Here is a 15,815-nt window from a genome sequence, read left to right as displayed (position 1 = left end):
CCTGGAAGAAAGATGGTTTTGGTTTACACTCGGTCGCTGACCCGATCAGCTTCTGCCCCACAGGGATGCATAGGGCCAAGAACAATCTGTCTTACAAGCCTTTGTAACAGGAGATGTTCGTGGAGTCGCTCATTAAATCCAGTGTAAGCCATGTTTAAACATTAAATTTGTCATTTTATTTGGATGTTAAAAAAACTTTTTCTATTTCCCACACAGTATGCAAAGACAACTATAAGCAAGCCATTGTAGATTGATTTCCCCACAAGGTGTAAATACTGTGGCACTACACATAGTAAAATCATATAACAAATATGATTTTAGAAAAAATAAAAAATAAATGCATGTAGCTGTTACCCCTAAATAAATATATAAATATATATAATGTGGTTATGTGTTGGCTCGCCACTTTATGACTAATGAAACTAGTAGAGTTCCACTGCAAGCGTATCCATTCTCAAATTCTGACACTAATGATTTGTTAATCAATGTGACACTAGAACTTCCCTCAGTAACACAACATAGATTTTAGCTGGTCGAGTGGTTCCTGGAGGAATGAGATAATGGAAGACAGAGTAGAGCACTGGGACGATAATTCTCTTTTCTGGATGGTACAGGCTGCCATTTTCTATCTGCAGAGTTTCATAATCAACAGGAAATGATATCCTGGACAATAGTGCAAGCTGGAATGATTGCTGGCGTGTACCGTTAGGACACAGAAATATGTATCATCATCTTTGTCAGGCCTTTTCCACTGCTGATCAGTGCATGTGCGTGAGACACACGAGCACATCATCTTCCTGTCTAAAGGGGAGGATGTGTGCAAGCCTCATTCTAAAGGCCATATCATTCGCAAACGCGCTTCAGAGTGCTCCCAAATGAAATAATTTCAGACACGACGCCGCATAACTCATTCCTCAAAGCTTGAGAGATGTGACAAGCTACAGGAAACCGCTGTTTGATTAGAAACAGAGAGAAACAAAAATCACACAACTTTGTAAATGTTGAAAAAGCCTCCTGGGATGCAAAAAAATGGGATCTGTGATCTTTAAATTGACTGATGTTATCTTGTCATATTTGTCAGCAGTGTTGGGGGTAATGCATTACAAGTAATGTGCATTATGTAATCAGATTACTTTTTTGTTGTAACGAGTAATGTATTACTTTACCAACTTTAATTTGAGTTACTTTAAAACAAATAAAATAATGCACATTACTTTTTACTTCAATTAACTTGCTCAAACTTTTTTTAAATTACTGAATTAAAATTCTCTCTCTTCTCCAAAACAGACATGTACACTCATGCATGCCTGGGGAACAGACAAAAAGTTAAAAAGTAACAAAACATTTTTAATTCAAAAGAGTTGTACAGTAGGTAATCTTTTGGTAGATCTTTTGTATGGCATTAGTGGTCAGGAATCATTTGAAGTGGTCAGAATACAATAATATTCTAAGTTTATTTTTATTTTTTTTTAAGAAAATGAAGGTTCATGTTATATAAGATATGTTGTTTAAGTAAACACTTCCAAAAATAACTTCTCTGTAAAAAACACCTGCAATGCCTGGAAGAGAGCGAGCCTCAGCCACGTGAGAAAATGTAACACAAAAGTAATGTAATACTTTACTTTCCATAAAAAGTAATGTAATTAGTTACTTTTTTAGGGAGTAGCGCAATATTGTAACTTATTGCTTTTAAAAGTAACTTTCCCCAACACTGTTTGTCAGCATTTTTAGACATACTATTCACTAACAATTTCACTATAAACACGAATAGTTTCTGGTTCGTCTGTGAGCAAAACTTATTTTACCAGTACTTAAACTCATTTTTTCTACTTCTCTACTTGCAGGGTCCATTGCCAGATGCTCCTATATCAAGTACCACTACTCCTCAGCCACAATACCCAAGAATCTCTCTTACAACATCACCAAGACCATACGTCAGGATGAATGGCACTCTCTACGTGAGTACATGGCTTTACTGTACATTTGAAGATGCATTTAAGAAATGCCACTGTGATTAGAGGAGACCACAAATGCTGTACTTGTAAAACAACTAAAGAATTAATATCTCAAACTGTCATATTTGCTTGACAAAATTACATTCACAGTACAAATAAGTGTATAATTTAACCATTACTGCTGAGACAAGCACTTTGTAAACAGTGCAAACAGTAATCATCCCCGACCTAGTGATGTCCTTTGCTCAGACCCGACTTGCTAAGGTCAAGTCAAAGCCAGATATGGAAGTTGTAATGCAATACGTTGTAATTTCATTCATTTATTTCGGGCAAGCTCTCGGTAGACCTAAAGATATAGATGAGGTGATTTGTTGTTGCTTTGTGGAAGGAGAAAGTAGGGTACATATCTCAAAGTCAGATGTACCTTGTCGACCCACTTTTGCTCTGTTTCCACCCTACCCAAAATGGAAATTATGAAGATGCTTTAACATAGAAGTGGTGGAAAAATGCTTTAATACAGAGAGTGGGCCATTAGTACGCAATCTGACCCACAGGAAGCTCAGCAAACCTGTAAAGCCCATCATTCATAAAGTTGTATTAAAGATATTTACTATTCATAAATCTATTTTGCTGGTAAATAAAATAAAACTAATATTGTAAAACTAATATTACACAATGTAAATAGTTAACTTAATATTACTGTTTATGTATAAGCAGTGTGAAAACTTTTATTATTAAAATATATTGAAAAAAATATTATTAGACATCACATTTACTTAATATCACTGTTTGTATATAGAAGTGTGTATATAAAATAAAGTATATAGTATTAAATACATTTTACACACAATAAGTTTACTTAACATTACTTTTAGTTATAAAGTGTTGTATATAAAATAATAAAATACAATTTCCACTTGAGAGACAGATCAAAATGTCCATATGTGTCGCATCACATTTTTGAGTTTTAAGAACATATTTTAACACCGAAAGTAATTTTATTCAGAGTCCTTATAGAATCACAAGATGCGTTTAATGCAAAGGCCAGAAGTTATACTTAATTAAATGCGTAGTAATTATTTTATTTTAAACATTTATTATTTGCTTTTGCTTTCATCTAGCCTGATTTAGCTGTAGGAACACATTTTCATTAAATGTGTTTCCATTTTGTGCTCAATATCTTGTTCACATGAATCTATTATTCTGTAAGTTTACTTTTTGTTCAACAAGAAATAGTTTGAGGAAACCTACAGTACAACAAGCTCTTCTGCTCTTTTCCTTTTTGGCTCACAGCCACATTTGTAACACAAAATTGACACTGAGTGGGGGGAGTGTGTAAATCTACACAAAAGGCCTTCTCCTTGGAGAGTATTGGCTTGTTTGAAACCCTCTTATGAGATGGGATTGTGGTTTGAAGCGGACAGAAGAAAGAGCGGGATTCACCATGCCCTCAAACTGTCATGTGGTCTCACTCCACTGCACTGCCTCTGTCAGGTGACTGGAGAGACACCTTTCCTTTAACCCCCAAACACACCAGTATCTACACCTCCATCTCTCTCGCTTTCCTCGTTTTCCAAAGCTCTAACATGGAGGGTTAAGAGATCAGAGATGACACTCCTGGAAAGATACAGAGCTCTCATGCAGTCAAATGCAACAGATGAAAGATCTCTGTGTCGCCAGACATTTCTCATGGTTTCCATTTTGTGCTCAATATCTGGTTCACATGAATCTATTATTCTGTCATTATACTTTTTGATATCAGAAATGTACTCCAGACCTGCAGGACTCATTTTAAACCTTGCAAACAGAGTTTATGTTAAAATCTGGGCCAATACAATATAGAATGCAGACATAACATAATACGACCGTTAACGATAAATGGCTGATATTGAAATTCTATAATACAATGAATTGTTTTAATTATGAATGAATGAATATTGGATACTGTACCGTTCAAAAGTTTGGGGTTTGTACAATTTCTTATACTCACCAAGGCTGCATTAGCTCAAACATACAGTAAAACAGCAATATTGTGAAATATTCTTACAATTTAAAAATAACTGTTTACTATTTTCATATATTTTTAAATATAATTGATGGCAAAGCTGAATTTTCAGCATCATTACTCCAGTTCTCAGTGTCTCATGATCCTTCAGAAATCATTCTAAAATGCAGATGTTTTGCTCAAGAAACATTTATTATTATTTTAAATGTTGAAAACAATTGTGCTGATTAATATTTTTATGGAATATTTGTGGCATTTATTTGAAATAGTAATCATCTGCAAATGTCTTTACTGTCACTTTTGATCAATTTAATGCATCCTTGCTGAATAAAACCATAACCCCTCCAAAAAATAAATAAAAATACTGACCCTAAATATTGGCTTTAAGATTATATTTAACAATGTTATCAAATTTTTATTGTTTTTATAGATTAACTTTAAGTGAGCGTTTAATGACAGCAAAAGGTATTCTAAACGTTAAAACTAAAAGAAAGAAGTATGCAATATATACAATATCAACAAACATCAATACAATTTAAAAAAATAAATAAACCTCTAATCAGGCCAGCTGACAGTCTTGTCTGGGCCCGGGACAAGATAATCTTAGATGGGGCCCCCCCACGATTTTTTTTATTTTTATAAAACACCATATACTTTTACCCAAAATGAATAATAAAAACACGTTTAAATGGGTACATTTTCTATAAATGTCTTCATTTTCTTTTCTGACATAGCTAGCCTACTGCAGTTCTTGTTAAAACACACTAGACATGCAAAATCTGTGCATTTTGGGCACTTTTTGTGTGAAATCATATTTATTTTTTGTCCATCAAAAGTGTGCTTTCACTTTTAAGTATGAGCTGAGCAGCACAGCAAAAATAGACTCGGATCTGACCCATTATCTGTTCACCGATGATGACAGTGATGCATTTCAGCCGGCTTTTTATTTCTCATCTCCATAAATAGTAGTAAAGCTAATCCAAGGGCTAGAAATCAATGAATTCTTTGCTAATACTTCCTCGTCATCATGGAGAGCGTCATCACCACCTTTTTAAAAATATTTGTTTAGGACATCTCGAAGGCCTCTATTTTCTTCTTCTCTTTTCTTTTCTTTTCTTTTCTTTTCTTTTCTTTTCTTTTCTGAGCACCGGACTTGTGCTGACCGGACATTTTGAGCGTAACGTTAGACTAATGAACTTCAAATCAAATGACAACATCATATTTCGATCAGTGGCCAAACCATTTTTGTTTTGGGGGTGGGGGTTCTTGACCACTATTTCAAGGACAATTAGGAAGAAAACGAATAAAAAGCTTTTATGTAACTCAAATATTAGATATTTTTTCAACAAATATGCCTATTTTATTTATTTTTTTAACAATTATTCCATAATTTAATGAGGGCCCAGTTCTGGGCCCCCCTCCCTACCCTGGGCCCGGGACAACAGACCCGTTTGTCCCCCCCTGTTGGTGGGCCTGCCTCTAATATCAGATGATAATCAAAGTGGTATTGGGCATATCTAATATTTCTCATACACACTTCAGCTTAGGCTGGGAAATGTTCACACGGTATTTAGAGTCTCCCAGGGCGCGTTCAACGAGTCTGTCATTTGATTCAAGCATTCTGACCTATACTGTAAAGAAAGATGTGGAACAGTCAATCTCTTGGTTAAGGTCAGGCTGAGATGTTTAATGTTCCTATTACAGCTTACACAGCTGCTCCAACAAATCAAACAGTAGGATGAAGTCTTTTCCTCTGGTGAGGGAACCCTAAATGTAAAAAACTAAAAGAATTAAGCCTTTATGGCTTTGACTCCATTGAGTGCCATATTGATTTTGGGGGGCCAAGAGAGGTCAGGAGATCAAGAACTCTCCATTAGTGGACATTGAGAAGTAAATTACTCTAGTACTGGCTGGGAAATGTGTCTGAACCAACACTGCCAAAAAAAAAGGGCCCAAAAAGATCACTGGATGCCTGAACTGGCCACTGGGGAAGGTATTAGCTCAAAGCTTGTGTTTTGTTGCGATGCCTAGAATAAACAGAACAGGTAACTCTCAAATTCTTGTTGTTTATGCCCGTGTTGCGCTCAGATGAGAAGCCAGACCTGACATTTCATAAAGCGTGTGAAATTGAACAAAGGGAGGTTAGAACATTTCCCGCGCTCTCATAATGCTTATCTGTCCGTGAGTGACATCAGCAAAACTTCAGAAGGCTGTGGGATATACACAGCACTCATTTGTACCCGTCAGTCAACCCGCCAGGAAACCGACTATACCAGCAAGAAAATCACAAAAGAAGACACTACTTCTATTATGCAGAATATGAAAGCGAAAGATGAGACTCCACAGAAGCCAAAATCTCTTGTTTTTAGCGATGGACGGCATTTGCAGCTCAACAAGGCAAATGCTTTTGGACGTTTCTTCTTTGGATGAAGACGGTAACTTCAGCAGCTTAGGGATTTTGTAAGATCAAAGGGAAGCAGCAAAAATGAGCAGCAGGAAGCTGTCAATGAACATGACAGGAAATAATCTGCCGTGATGCGTAAAGGTGCCCAAAGAGGCGAATTATGATCTCCTCCAGATCTCAGTGCACTCAACTTAGAAACTGCTCATAGTGCTTCAGAGACCAAAGAGAGACAACCATTGGATTAAAAGAAAGAAAGAAGAAAAAAAACTGCAAAAAAGAAAACAAGAGTAAGAGCTAAATATGACATGCCTAATCAAATGAATTGCAATTAAACATATCATGCAGTTAATCACATATATCAATATTTTTAAATAACAAATGTATTCATGTAATTAATTTAATAGTAATCACATTAATCACAAATATCTCACAACTAATCCTATATAAACAATTTTAAATGAAATGGATTTTAATTACATTAATAAATAAAAAATTTGTTCATGTAATCAAATGAATTACATTAATTGCAATTAATCATATATATATGTATATACAATTAATAATATCAATACTTTTAAATTAGTTAAAAATAAAACAAACTATTTATTATTATTGTAATTAAATAAATTGCATTAATTAATTAATAATACAAATAATTGCATAACATTTAAATTCATCTAATTGAATATATATATATATATATATATATATATATATATATATTTTTTTTTTTTACAAATTATGCAGATTAATTCATCAAGTTGAATGCAAATAAATCACATATTAGTACATCCTTAGCTGAGAAAAGCCCCAAATGAAGATTATACAATGGCACTAGTGCCAGACAAAAGTATTTGAAGAGATTTTATGGAAAGTGACCATACTAAATGAGCACATTAAACAAACTGCTCTTATTATTATATACTTTAAAGCTAGTGTACATCCTTTACTGAAGCCATTTCTTACACTAAACATTAGTTAAATAGCTTAATGATTGTTGTCTTGGGACCCTGCTAAAAACAGGACCTGTAATGACATACTAACATCCTAAGCGGTAATTTAGTCTTTACCCCAGAGTGGGATCCGTAGAGGAAATGAATTGTACTTAATTGTCACTGCTGTAATCAGACACTATTAAGGTGGGATTGAGTCATTTGTATCATATCTGTACTTAGATTTAAACTACTTAAACATCGCCCTCCTATGTATTTATTAGACTTAGAGGACTGAATGTGACCTCACCACAGTATTCACTCAACAATGCTAAACAACAGCCGAAACGCATTATTTTCTGTTCCATTATCTTACTGTTATCACTGTAAAGCTGCTTTGAAATAATCTATATTGAATAAAGCGCTATAAATAAAGGTGACTTGACTTACACTACTGATTTAATCTCCCCTAGATAAGACATTTCCATGTGTCTAGGCATTAATAAATGGAAATTGAAAATAGTGTCATCACGCAAACCATGATGGGCCTGACATTAACAAGGACGCCGTTACAACGCACACCAGAGGAGGCTGTCGAGAAATCTCTCAACTGAGATTTGGCATTGTGACATCCATGATCATTATGTTGTCTTTCAAAGCTGAGAGACCTTTTCCTCCATGGTAGGTGAGCCGTCAATAGCCATTCTGACAGTTAGAGACTCTGATCTTCCGTTGACCTCTTTCGTTCAAGTCAAGGAGCAGAGATGCACAAAAGATGTAATTACATGTTGACAGAGCAGTGGGTGAAGACAACACGAAATGGTATTCGCGACATATTTCACTTTTGTAATGCGATGTAAGCAAGATATTCAATGGAATGTGGGTCAGGACTTCATTTTGTCCAACAAGAATTGATTGGATTGTGGAAAGTGGTCTCTATATGACAGGAGTGCTTGATTATTTTTATTTTTTTATAAGACCAGGAACATGTACACAAAAACAAATAGGGTAAATTTTGATTTCAGGTTGACTTTAAAAAAAAGTTATAAGATTATTTCATTCAGGTACATGACAGTAAAACGTTAAAGGTTGTAGGATGAAAACGATGATTAGATGAAGCACACTGGAAATTTGTTCCAATGCAGTTTTCTGAGAAACTACTCCCACCGGAATCAAAATAACGGTTAAATCCTTGGCTAATGAGAATAAGAAGTCCATTAATATTGCAAAAGTAACCTTGCAAAGTTGGAGGGATGTTACATGGATGAAAACCAACTCAACGTGAGAAAGCAGTAAATAAATGTGGCATAATCAGCCGCCAAACATCCTGCCGTAATATTCACATTATTCAAATCCTTATTTACAACCGTAATCCTCTCTGTTCGAGATAACCTTGTCTGCATAAGCATGTAGTAAAAACCTTGGTCATTTTGGCGTTGTTTATAGAAACCTAAACAATGCAGTTTATTTTTATCACTAGCAAGACAAAACTGTCTCTTAAAAATGAACATTTCAGCAGAGAAATCCTCAACCCTGTTTATTGCATGCATTTGATAATCCCTTTGCTATTAATTACAAACTGGGAGTTCTTTGTCCTGGCAGATTTAGCGATGGCACCATTTTGACTCACAATTATCTCACATCCTCAACAGACAATTGAACGGCAGACTGCGCCACCTCGACACCCCCTGAATGATTGATGGGTAGTACAATCAACAGGCTATAAATGAACAGGAAAAGATGGAATAAAACGGGCAAAGCTTAGAGCTTTAGATCGGTGGACTTTACACATATGCTCACAGGGCATTTCAGATTAGCCAGAGTTCCCTGTGGGTTTAGTTGTGACCACATGCGTCCAGAAGGGCTGTAATCTGTCAGACGGACGCCTAGTGATTAGTCTGTGGACGGCCGAGTGGAAGTTGCCCAGTGGCCACGAATCAGAAGCTTACTTTGATCTCTGAGCATGGGTGGAAAGAAAACTGCCATATTATTACAAGTGCTGTTTACACTCGCAGTGCCAAAAGATGGAGCCGAATCAAATCAATAACACGGTTTAAAAAACCAGAGAATAATCTCCATGCTGGCAATATACTTGTACTGCCTAAAAATGCAATTCAATTAAATATACAAAAAACAGAATTTCTAACATTGGTTAACCATTAAAAAAAATTACACTTCACCATTTAACTCTCTATGGACTATACAATAAGCTTGCATAACCTCTATAATGGTGGCATGTTATAGACACAAAAAGCTGTTGTCTATATTTCAGTGAAATATGTAGGCCATGCAGATTATAGTGTTTTCAGACAAATTGAGCTCTTTTTTCCTCTGTCGGTCAAACAGAGGCCACTGACTCATTCTCTGGTCTCTCTAAGCTTTAGTGTTAATTTGCAGATTAAATTAGGCCATGAATTCAATGTGATGAGATAAAACAGGGTGACACTGCAGGCTGCATCTGTTTCTCTTCTGTGGAGTAGAAGTAGGAGCCATCTAGATCTTTTGAACCCAGTGTCTTTTTGGCCATGTGCTTTTTTTTTGGTGCTTTTCTTCATGCTTTTCAATTCAAATGCAAACTGTATTTCAATTCAAAAGCTGTATCCTTGAGATTCTCATTCCTTCATTAATACATCCCCAATGATAGGGTTACAGTTTTTTTCCTACATTGATTTTTAACAATAACATTTAAATCTTGATAGACCTACCATGAAAGTCTACCAATAATCCTGAAAAGGGATCAACCAATCAGGAAAGTCATAAGGGGCAGCTTACTACCAAGCAGCACTTAATAATGTAATTGAATCGGTTTACTATACTCTCAAACAAGTTATTTATTTAAATATTTTGCAATAAACATCAAATATGTTGTGTTATATTGTATAAAAGATTCTAAGTTAGTAGTTTTATATTGTACCGTTTTGATTTGACATTGTCATTCGCAATGAGATGTGAGTTTTATATTGTACCGTTTTGATTTGACATTGTCATTCGCAATGAGATGTGTGCAATTATTAGCTTATAAAAGCATTTGTCTTTTTCTCAGATTTTCAAATACTTTTTGGCTTCAAATAAAATGAAAAACTGTGATTCATCTCAACAGCTGGTTGGTTAGATTATGGCTTAGAACTCTTTTTTTGAAATCCTTGTGGAAAGAAAAAACGTTACATCCAGAAGTATATTTCCCATTCATTTAAGTCCACTGAGAGGCGAGTTGAACGAACCCAAGTGCAGTTAATTGAAAGTAGAACAAAATAGAAATTAACCAGAACTAAACAATGAGAGAATTGAACTTGACGTGAGGAGACTTTACAGAACTCACCAACAGCTGGTGCAGAGAACAATGCATGACTAACTTGAGGGCTAAGTACAAAACTACGGGGAGCATATGACCAAAACAACCAATGACAAGATGGAACTAATGAACGTTAACAAATAAAACAACAAGACAGTTAACAAGAAATCAGGACAATGAACCAATCAGAACATGACACATGAAGCAAGGGAACCAAAGAAAACAAAACAGAGATCACATGACAAACACATGAACTTCAAAATAAAAGACATGACATAATAAATGTGAACTAAGAACATGTGGATGGTCACTGTTGCGCTTTATTGCCTCTGTCTACTGATGATGTCCTTTACTAATCCTCAAACTGTCCCTGAATCCCTCTTGTTCCACAGGGAGAACTTCCTGTCCTCTAGGTTAGCACACACATAGCCAATTAAAAAAAGGGGAGGGATGAGTGAGGACATAATATCTGAGCATAAATACGCCTTATGTCCCAGTAGTGAACAGCCTCTGGCTTTGTTGCTGTAGGTGATGCATCGACAGAGACTCTCCTGGATTAGTTGAACTGCTGGACTGGAGCTCTCAGTTCATTAAGCGCTTCACTGGGAGAAGTTTAATGACAAACGCTCTAATGGTCCTTCCACAACTGACGTGGTGGAAAGTAAAAAATGTATCGAGCACTTCAGAGGCCTAAGAGAATATTTCCTGGAGTGACCTAAAAATAGGTGTGCACCACACGTATGGTATACACCACATTCATGGCTTGATTGAAATCCATTCACACCCTTTATAGTGGTGGATTTTCCAAATTCTTAAGCACTTTGAATTTGAATACATGACATTTTGGTCAAATTATTAAAAAATATATATTTCTAAGGTAATGTTGTGAAGGCATGTCTAGGCCATATTTCACACCAAAATCAAAATAAATAAAAAAATGTTTTTTTTCATAAAGATAAAACGTTTACCTTTAAAACGTACAATTAAAATGATGTTCAGATTCTCATTACTGTGATGCAAAAAATAAATACATAATTTTAATTAAGTGTAATGCAAAAAAACAACAACAACAAAAACACTCATTCCCACAATGCATCTTACTTTTAGTAATTTTTCTCAGTTACTGTAATATAGTAACTTTTGAAAGTTTATTTGTCAAAAAAAAATAATGCCACCTTCCAGTAAAAAGTATTTTTTTTCTGTTGATTTTGGGGTGAAATATTCTGCTCATTTTTGTAACCATTTGTACTCAAAGGATCAAATGCATGCAAGTCAACAAACAAAGTGGAGGACTAAAAGAGAACTGCTTGTTAAACAAAGTACAATGATTGAAAATGCGTTTCATCAAATCAGTGTGCTTGGCCATGCGTTTCGAGCATAATCACTATCGTTAATCCACCCGATACATCTCTATATTTGTCTGTATGGATAATCCGTCTTTTTACTATGCATGAGTGTTTCCTCTCTGCCTCAAAAATAGTTTCATTCTCTTCAGCTTTGCCTCGGAGGGGCTGAGCAAGAAACCAACTACATTCCTCCAAGCGTGTAGTAACGATGATGACTAACTAGCCCGAGAATCCAATCTCTACAGATCTCGTTTGCAAACAGTTCCTTGGAAAGCCAAGCTTTAGATTTACACGTCGACCCTCTTTGCAGGCGATCTCACAAAGGCTTACAGCGTTGCATTAAAGTAAAAGCTGCTCTCCCCGGAGCAACGCTGTCTGTCACAATGAACATATTAGTAAGCATGAGTAAGTAACTATGGGCTGCCCAGTCACCTAAATTAATCATTCAGGACTGAGCACGCAATAGAAGGGTCCAAATGTCTAAGTGATTTTGTTTTCTATTGCTGAGATGGAATAACAATTTGAGTGAAAAGCTTTTTTCACTCAATAATTAGATTTTTTATATAAATACATTTTATTTATATAAAATAAATATAATTTATTATTATACATTTTTTTTGTAATTTTATAATTTTTTTGTGTTTTATAACTTATAATTTCTTAGTGTTTGGTAAATCCAAAGTTTGCTTTAATCACAGCTACACTGCAAATTAAATAATTATATTTATAGTATATTTAAAATAAATGACTAAATAAATGGTCATCAAATTATTGCAGAATAATTTACTCGTATGGAACAAGAAAGGAAATAAATAAATTAGATATTTTGAGTAGAGTATATTTAAGTTAAATAAATAAGTGGCCAAATTATTTCATTAATTACACTATGTATGCATCAAAAGGTAATTTAAAATATAATAAAGAAATAACTACATAGTATATTTAAAATAAGAGTGTAAATAAATAAATGGTCATCAAATCATTTCTTAATAAATTACTCTGTATATAAAAAAATATTAAAGAAAATAAAGAAATGATTATATTTACAGTATATTTAAAAAGAGTTTAAATAGGCCTATATAAATAGTCAATCAATTACTTATATTCATACTTTATTTGGGATGTGCTGTATTTACATAGCTCATAATTTTAAAATGAGTGCAATAGTCCTATCCTCAATTTAATGTCTGCTGGGTTAGGAGTAAATAGCATATTTAATGCAAACAAATCCAGACATACATGTGATAATTGAGCCCTCTGCCCTCCTGAGAGGATCAGACTGCTAAACACATGTGAAAATCCATCAAGGGTGCTCCTGTTTGTTTTGACATGCCTCATTTCAGATGTAATGTACAGTTTAATCAGAATTTTTCAGAGCTGCAACAGTCCCATTCCGCTCAGATTTGAATGTTCCTGGGATAGGCAGGATGAGAAACCGGCATGGGCACGAATATATGTGTGTGCAGAACGCCTGAAACTGTCTGAGTAAGAGAAGGAATTGGAGGTGTGCCATGTGTTGGCTCAGCAACCCCAAACTGCTTGTTCTCTTAAAGCACTGAAGAGAGAGAGAGAGAGAGAGAGAGAGAGAGAGAGAGAGAGAGAGAGAGAGAGAGAGAGAGAGAGAGAGAGAGAGAGAGAGAGAGAGAGAGAGAGAGAGAGAAGATATACAAACATTACTGTACTCGCCAAACAGTACACAGATGTCTGCAGGCCAATGAATGCAAAAGGCCTTTTAATAGACATCAATAATCAAGTTTAAAGCTTTATTTTAAAACTGCATCCTCTTGCATGAATTATGCTGCTAATAGACACAATATGTGAAGTTATATTAATTTTTTTTAGTAATCATGCAACTTTATAATAACTTCGGGCATAATATTTTGATTTGTTGGCCGAAACTGTATTTTTACACTCAAAACAATTAACAAAAATAAATAAATAAATAAAATTAGCTCAAACATGAGTTATAATAAATATTATATACTGCTACTAGAACTAAACTGTAAGCCATGGAGAAAGACAATATTCTTGTTGTTTTTTTTAGTTTTGGTTTCATGAAAAATTATCGTAATGAAAAATCAGATTATTAATCAGTTAGCAGCATTTGAAATATAACTTTTCCGACTATAGAACAATTAAAAAGGATCTTTTTTTCAGTTACTATTCTAAAATAGTTTCTAATCCACCTTCATTAAATATTTTTTGTAACAGAAACTATTTAAATGTACACTTAACGACGAAAAAAACATTGGCTTTGAAACAATTTTCACTCAGAAATTGGAAGTAAATTTCACAAATAATTATTTCCCAACTGTTTACTTTTACTTAAAACATACCTGACTGTGTTTACGTGAATACTCGCCAAGACCGGCATCTTGACATTATTTTGTGTGTATTTGACTGTTTAAGGTCAATAAGCGAAAAAAGAACTCTTAGTAGTTAGTAGTGAGTACATTTAGTAGTGAGTGGCGGGTTTGTGTCAACTCGCTGTCGGAGAGATGAGAGAGCAAGAAAGCGCAGCTGGTATTGTGTATATATTCTGCGTTTCAGATATTTCAGTATCGATATGTATATGTATATTTTTATTATTTCAGATGACTTTTTTGCCTCACTGACTACAATTGAAAAATGTATATATTATATATAAAATTCAACCCACCGGAGTGATTGCGTTACACGCCAATTCTGAAATTCACCTGGCGGATGTTAATGTCAAGCCCTGCTGGCAGGTGATAAAATAGGTGAAAAAGCCATATCAAAATACCAAAATATCATATAGAGCTCTTGACTTTGGTAAGCAATAACTCAGAACACACCAGAAATCACCTTGCAACATCCTAGCAACCATCAAAAAACATAGCAACATACATCTACAACATCCAGCATCATGGCAGTGACTTTTGCATGAGCAATCACCTGTTTTCTTCACAAAACATAAACATCTAGTTCTTGTTTGCAATTTCAACTGAATGGTTTAAAAAGAAATCTCAAAATGGTCCACTTTTTATTTGAAGTCCAAACAAACGGAAAAAAAATTACCATAAGTAGGATTAATAAAAATGGCTTCGAGGGCCGTAGCTCATTGATGCTGTGTAAATGTATACGTAAAAGCATGCCTGTGCATTATCTCTAATGGCATACCAAGAGTTCATAGACTCTCACAACTAACAGGAACGTGTCCTTTATATAAATGAGAGTGCAAAAGAGAAGTATGGTGTACTATAAAGGGGTTTTAATTGATAAATATCTGAATTTGGTCATAATTCAATTCCGCACTGAAACGCTGTGGGTAAACCATCACAGAAATAGGTGCTAATGATGCGTTTCAGCTCTGCAACTAAGGCTGATTATAGCATATAGGAATGTATAATAAATTGAGCATAGATGAGGGCCATTACACTGTCATAATTATGAGAATCATCCCCAACTCTCAAAATGTGACCGTTTCACTCGCTGAACTTCATGGCTTTCATTTATGAGATGAATATGGCTGGTAGAACACAATGTACAGTGCTGTGAAGGAGCCCTTTGGGGGAAATTTGACACTGGAAATGAGATATTTGATGGCAGTTATTGTGATCCTGCTGTGGCCATCTCCTCTTATTGATCATCTTCATCAATAAATGTGTCACTTGACAGCGAGTCCTTCTAAATGACCGGCACTTCTTTCTACCGGCAAAAAAATCTTTAAGATTCAAACTCAACCGTTTAGATGAAGCCAGCTTGACTGTGATTATGCCTCTGTGACATATTTCTAAACTACAGAAAAGTTTTGTTGGATAGGTCATGACTCTTTTCTGACTCACTGAGCCGTCATGCACGTTTAAAGTTGGCTCTTAACTTTCCCCCTTCATTTCATGTCATCTCTATACGCCTATCCA

General features: G+C 35.0%; 1 protein-coding gene across 1 annotated transcript in view; it reads left to right on the top strand.

The window, feature by feature from the left end:
* The window catches only part of tmem178bb (transmembrane protein 178Bb), a 79,214-nt gene that overhangs the window by 37,510 nt on the left and 25,889 nt on the right, over positions 1 to 15,815 (top strand). Inside the window, exon 3 of the mRNA XM_056257505.1 lies at positions 1,845 to 1,958. Coding sequence (XP_056113480.1) covers positions 1,845 to 1,958 — 114 coding nt within the window. The remainder of the gene's footprint in view (positions 1 to 1,844; positions 1,959 to 15,815) is intronic.

The sequence above is a fragment of the Rhinichthys klamathensis genome, unplaced genomic scaffold (assembly GCF_029890125.1).
Source record: "Rhinichthys klamathensis goyatoka isolate OS25496 unplaced genomic scaffold, OSU_Roscu_1.1 h1tg000139l_1, whole genome shotgun sequence".
In the NCBI taxonomy this organism is placed as follows: domain Eukaryota; kingdom Metazoa; phylum Chordata; class Actinopteri; order Cypriniformes; family Leuciscidae; genus Rhinichthys; species Rhinichthys klamathensis.
This window is presented reverse-complemented; position numbering and strand designations above follow the sequence as displayed.